We start from the raw sequence: 4,522 nt of genomic DNA, 5'->3' as shown, positions 1-4,522 counted from the left end.
AGATGAAAAAAAACCCTCAGAATATTTAATTTTATTTTATAAAAAATAAATCTCATGTGGTTTTAAAAGCCTAAGAAGAAAACTCAAGAGCACTTGCTATACTTGGTAACCACACACCCAGGCTCCAAATAAAGATCTTGGAATTTTGGGTTCTGATCCGAGATAAGCCTGTAATTTATGATTTAACAAACTGCCCATTTTTGAGTGCAGGTATTTAGAACAAAGCAGAGCTTGTGCACATCTTTTCCAGCAGCTTTGGGCACCTTTATTCCCAGAGCTCTGCTTTACAGGCAGCTGAAATCATGATCAAAAATTGCCCTAAAAACAACAAACCATCCTACCTCATCCAATTTATACTTGGAGAGATCTTCATCCTCATCCTCCTCATCCTCCCCCTCAGACTCCTTATCTTCCACTTCCTTCAGGATCGAGGCAGGACCCACCGGCTTCCCGCGGTACTTTTTCTTTTTGCGCCCAAACTGAGGAATTTGATGCCAGGATTAGAAGAGGATTTAATCAAAAATATTCACCAACTGCACTTTTTGATAAAGCTTCTATAAGAAAATGAACAGACTTCAATTTAAACAAAGATCTTGCTCCCAAGGAAAGGGGAGTATCTTGGATCATCAATGAGCAACAAGGAACTTTCTAAGAGATGCTCAGCTTGAGGACAATGAGACTCCATGGAGAAGATAAATGGGAATCTGAGCATTGGTGTTTTAAATTTATGGGATATTTTTATAAAACACAAGAGTCTCTGCAGAGTAATCCCTGCCCCCCCTTACCTCATCATACTCCCCGTCGGACTCCTCCCGCTCGATGTACTCCACATTCTCCCGTTCATTGAATCCTCCTCCATAGCCTTGGCAAAGAGCAAAACAACTCCATCTGCAGCTGCTCAGAGCACATCAACTGCCACAGGGCTCTGCAAACCCTCGTGGAATGATGAATGTGCCAGGAGGATGTAACAGGATCTCAGCAGGAACATGAATTGTTCCCACACACGTTTATTAAATGCAGCTCCTCGGAAACCCAATTAAGGAAATGGATTAGGACCCACCAACAGCACAGCAGCAGGAATGTTTAGAGGAATGGAAATAGAATAAAAGATGTTTCAGGATTACAGCTGTGATCAAAAGCAGCTTCCCAAAGCTGCATTTAGCTCCTGAAGCTGCCTTGGGGTGGTGCACACAGGCATGTCTCCAAGGGCTGGGATGGAGGAAAAACCAAAATCCTCAAAAACCCAAATCCAGCTCAGAGCAGCCACATGGGAAAGCAGGGAGTGGAACATGAGGAGAGTGTGTACAGATATATATGTATATATATCTATGTGGCTGCTCTGAGCTGTACAACTGCCAGTTTCTGCCTTTAGAATCCTCCCATCCCATTCCTTCTCACAGCAGCATAAAAACCTCCAAGGGCTCATCTCCATCCCAGCTGACTTTGTAATTTACTGCAGGAGTGTGCAATGTGCTGGGGGTTCTGCAAGTTCCTCTGCAGGCCAGCAGAACTCAAATAATTAATGAAATGCTAATTATCAGAGAAGCCCAGACTGATCTGGGTTGGGAGTGACCTCAAAGCTCACCTTGTCCCACCCCCTGCCATGGGCAGGAACACCTTCCACTGAAAGTATTTATCAACTTAATTAATTATGGAGCACTTCAGTAAATTATTCAAATAACAAATTCTTAAATATATTATTTGCAATTACAATAACTATATGGGATATAATTATATTCTTTAATATTATTATTTCCACAATATTCAATAATAAAGTATTGTTTTTCCTTTGAATAATAAGCTCGGTGCACTTCTCCAGACTTCTTTTCTTTCTGCCTTTTTGCCCACTGTGTGCATTAAATTCTGTTCCCCTCCTGCAGTAAATTCCCTGGCTGATCCCAGGTGAGAGGGAAGAGTGCAGGAGCTGTAAGGAGATCCTGCTCCTGAGGCTCCCATTCCCACAGGAGAGCTGAAACTGAGCCCAGCCCTGCTGAGCAGATAACAGCCTTATCTCCACAGCCCTCTGCACAGGGCAGCCTGCAGGAGGCCTCTGCAGATCAATAAAACATTGCTGCCCAAAGCCTTGACATCAACATCCAACACAAGGGCAGCTCAGGCTGAATGTTCCCTCATTTCCCACTTCACACAGCACCAACTCACCGAGGCCAGGAACCAGCACATGGGCTGAACTGTGCCAGTTCTGCTGGGAAAACACTCCCTTCAATGAACAGCCACTCTGGTCCCTAAAGCCACTCCTGCCAGCAGGGCAGCAGTGCAGGCACAGCCATCTCACCTGTCCTCTCCTCCAGCTTGGCGTACTTTGGGGTGTTGCACATGTTGCACTCTGACCTCCGTGCCCAGTTCACATTGCCACAGCTGCAGGGGTGGAAAGAACACAGAGAAATGGCAAACAGCATCCCCCAGGCTGGGAATGAAAGGGGAAGTGATGAGACAGCACTCTGGAAGGTGACAGGAAGGGACAAATCCAGGGAGAAGTCAAATGCATGGGCAGGAGCACAGCTGCACAGGAAGGGCTCAATTCCTCCTGATTTCCAAGTGTGGCACCCACACTTCAGGAGTTAACAAAATGCTGCTGTGGCAATAATGCTCATGGAATCAGTCTGGTGCTCCAGAGCCTTCCCTGGACTCACTCAAACCCCACTGCACAGTGACAGTCACCTGCCTCCACTTCTCCCTTGCAGCACCCAGAAAGCACCTTCAAACAACCAGAGCATTTGATTCCAGCTGTCAGTTCCCAGTTTAGAGCTTAACTTTCTCAGCTGGTATCATGGAGAAGCACCCAGGCATTTACCTGTGTGCTAAACTCTGCTCATCAAATACTTAGGGAATTTAATGGAATTCAAAAATGGTTTGGGTTGGGAGGAACCTCAAAGCCCATCCAGTGTCACCCCTGCCATGGCAGGGACACCTCCCACTGCCCCAGGCTGCTCCAAGCTCTGTCCAGCCTGGCCTTGGACATTCCCAGGGTTGCAGGGGCAGCACAGCTTCTCAGGGCAGCTCCCAGGGAAGGCAGAACCTCCCAGTGCCACGAGGGTGATACTTCCACCTCCACACTCCCCCAAAACACGGGAACTGTCTCAGTTTATCAAACACAAACATGACCTTTTTCTTGGGCTGCTGCCATTTAGAACCTTTCTGCTGCTCTGCTAATTGAGTACTCCATTAATTAATTAATTCCGGGCTGTGGCTCCGAGCCCTCCTGTCGCAGCGCACAGGGAATTCACAAGACAAAGCAGAGGGGTGTGCTCAGCTCCTACGTTTTGCACTGCCAGTCGTTGGCACTGAACAGCCCGCGGCTCTTCTCGGCCAGCGTCTTCCCGATCTCCGTCCCGCCCGCCTTCATCATCTTGGCCTCGGTGGTTTTCTCTGCAGGGGCGAGACACGAGAGCAGCTGAAACAGCGGCCTCATCGCTCAGGGGAAACATTGGAGGGTTTAAAACAAAAATAGCTGGTACTTTGAAACAGCTGCGGGTTGAATCAGTATTTTTAACGGTGTTTTGCGGGGCAGGAGCAGAGCAGGGGAGCGGTGCGCGCCGGTGAACTCACCTCTGCCACATCGGTTGCAGCTCGTCCTCCTGGCGAAGTTCACGTTGCCGCACCTGGACACGGAGCAGACACGAGGGACGGCGTTAGCCAGGGCTGGAGAGCGCCCAGCGCGGAGCTCCAGCGCCCTGCCCTGACCCGGGTTTGTCCCACGGCAAAGCCAGCTCTGCACCGGGCCGCGCCGTGTCACCCGAGCGGGCGGCCGCGGCTCCAGCGCCCCTGCCCCGTCCCGCTCCCCGCCTCGCTCCCGCCCGCCCTCCCGCTGCCGGAGCGCCCCGGCCGTGCCCCGCCGCCGCCGCCCCTCACTTCTTGTCGGGGCAGATCCAGTCGCCGTCGCTCACGCGGAAGTTCTTGGTCGCCATCTCGGGCCGAGCGGGCCGCGCCGCGCCGCGCCTCACGCAGGACCCCGGGGCCTGCCCCGCCTGCGCTGCCCGCCGCGCGCCTGCGCCCTGCTCCGCCGGAGCGCTTTGCGCTCAGGCAGCGCCGCGGACACCTCAGCCGCGGCCGTAGGTGGAGGGAGCGGGGAGCGAGCGCCCCCTGGCGGAGGGAGGGACCGTGAGGGGAGCCGGGAAATGGAGCGGGAATGGGAATGGGAATGCGATAGGGGAGCGGGATATGGAACGGGATAGGGGAACGGGAACGGGATATGGAACGGGATAGGGGAACGGGAACGGGATATGGAACGGGATAGGGGAACGGGATAGGGGAATGGGATATGGAACGGGCACGGGACAGGGCGGGATATGGAACGGGGCAGCACGGGTGCCGGGAGGGTTTCAGGCGCTGGCCCAGCTGCCCAGAGAAGCTGTGCTGCCCCTGGATCCCTGGCAGTGCCCAAGGCCAGGCTGGAGCAGCCTGGGACAGTGCAGGTGTCCCTGCCATGGAGCAGAAGGTGTCCCTGCCATGGCAGGGTGGATGGATGGGATTTAATGTTCTCCCCACCCAGCCCATTCCCGGT

General features: G+C 52.5%; 1 protein-coding gene across 1 annotated transcript; it reads right to left on the bottom strand.

The window, feature by feature from the left end:
• Positions 1-269: 269 nt before the first annotated feature.
• Positions 270-4,004, bottom strand: LOC146420628 (zinc finger Ran-binding domain-containing protein 2-like). Its single transcript, XM_085048076.1, has 6 exons — positions 3,871-4,004; positions 3,568-3,620; positions 3,279-3,387; positions 2,294-2,376; positions 786-862; positions 270-479 (listed from the first exon to the last, which is right to left on the bottom strand). The coding sequence occupies exons 1-6, from the start codon at positions 3,924-3,926 to the stop codon at positions 285-287; spliced, it is 573 nt and encodes a 190-aa protein (XP_084904202.1). The 5' UTR covers positions 3,927-4,004; the 3' UTR covers positions 270-284.
• Positions 4,005-4,522: the final 518 nt, after the last annotated feature.

This window comes from Lichenostomus cassidix, unplaced genomic scaffold (genome assembly GCF_008360975.1).
Source record: "Lichenostomus cassidix isolate B80296 unplaced genomic scaffold, HeHo_3.0 HiC_scaffold_522, whole genome shotgun sequence".
NCBI classification, from domain to species: domain Eukaryota; kingdom Metazoa; phylum Chordata; class Aves; order Passeriformes; family Meliphagidae; genus Lichenostomus; species Lichenostomus cassidix.
Note: the sequence above shows the minus strand (reverse complement) of the source record. Positions and strands in the feature narration are given on the sequence as shown.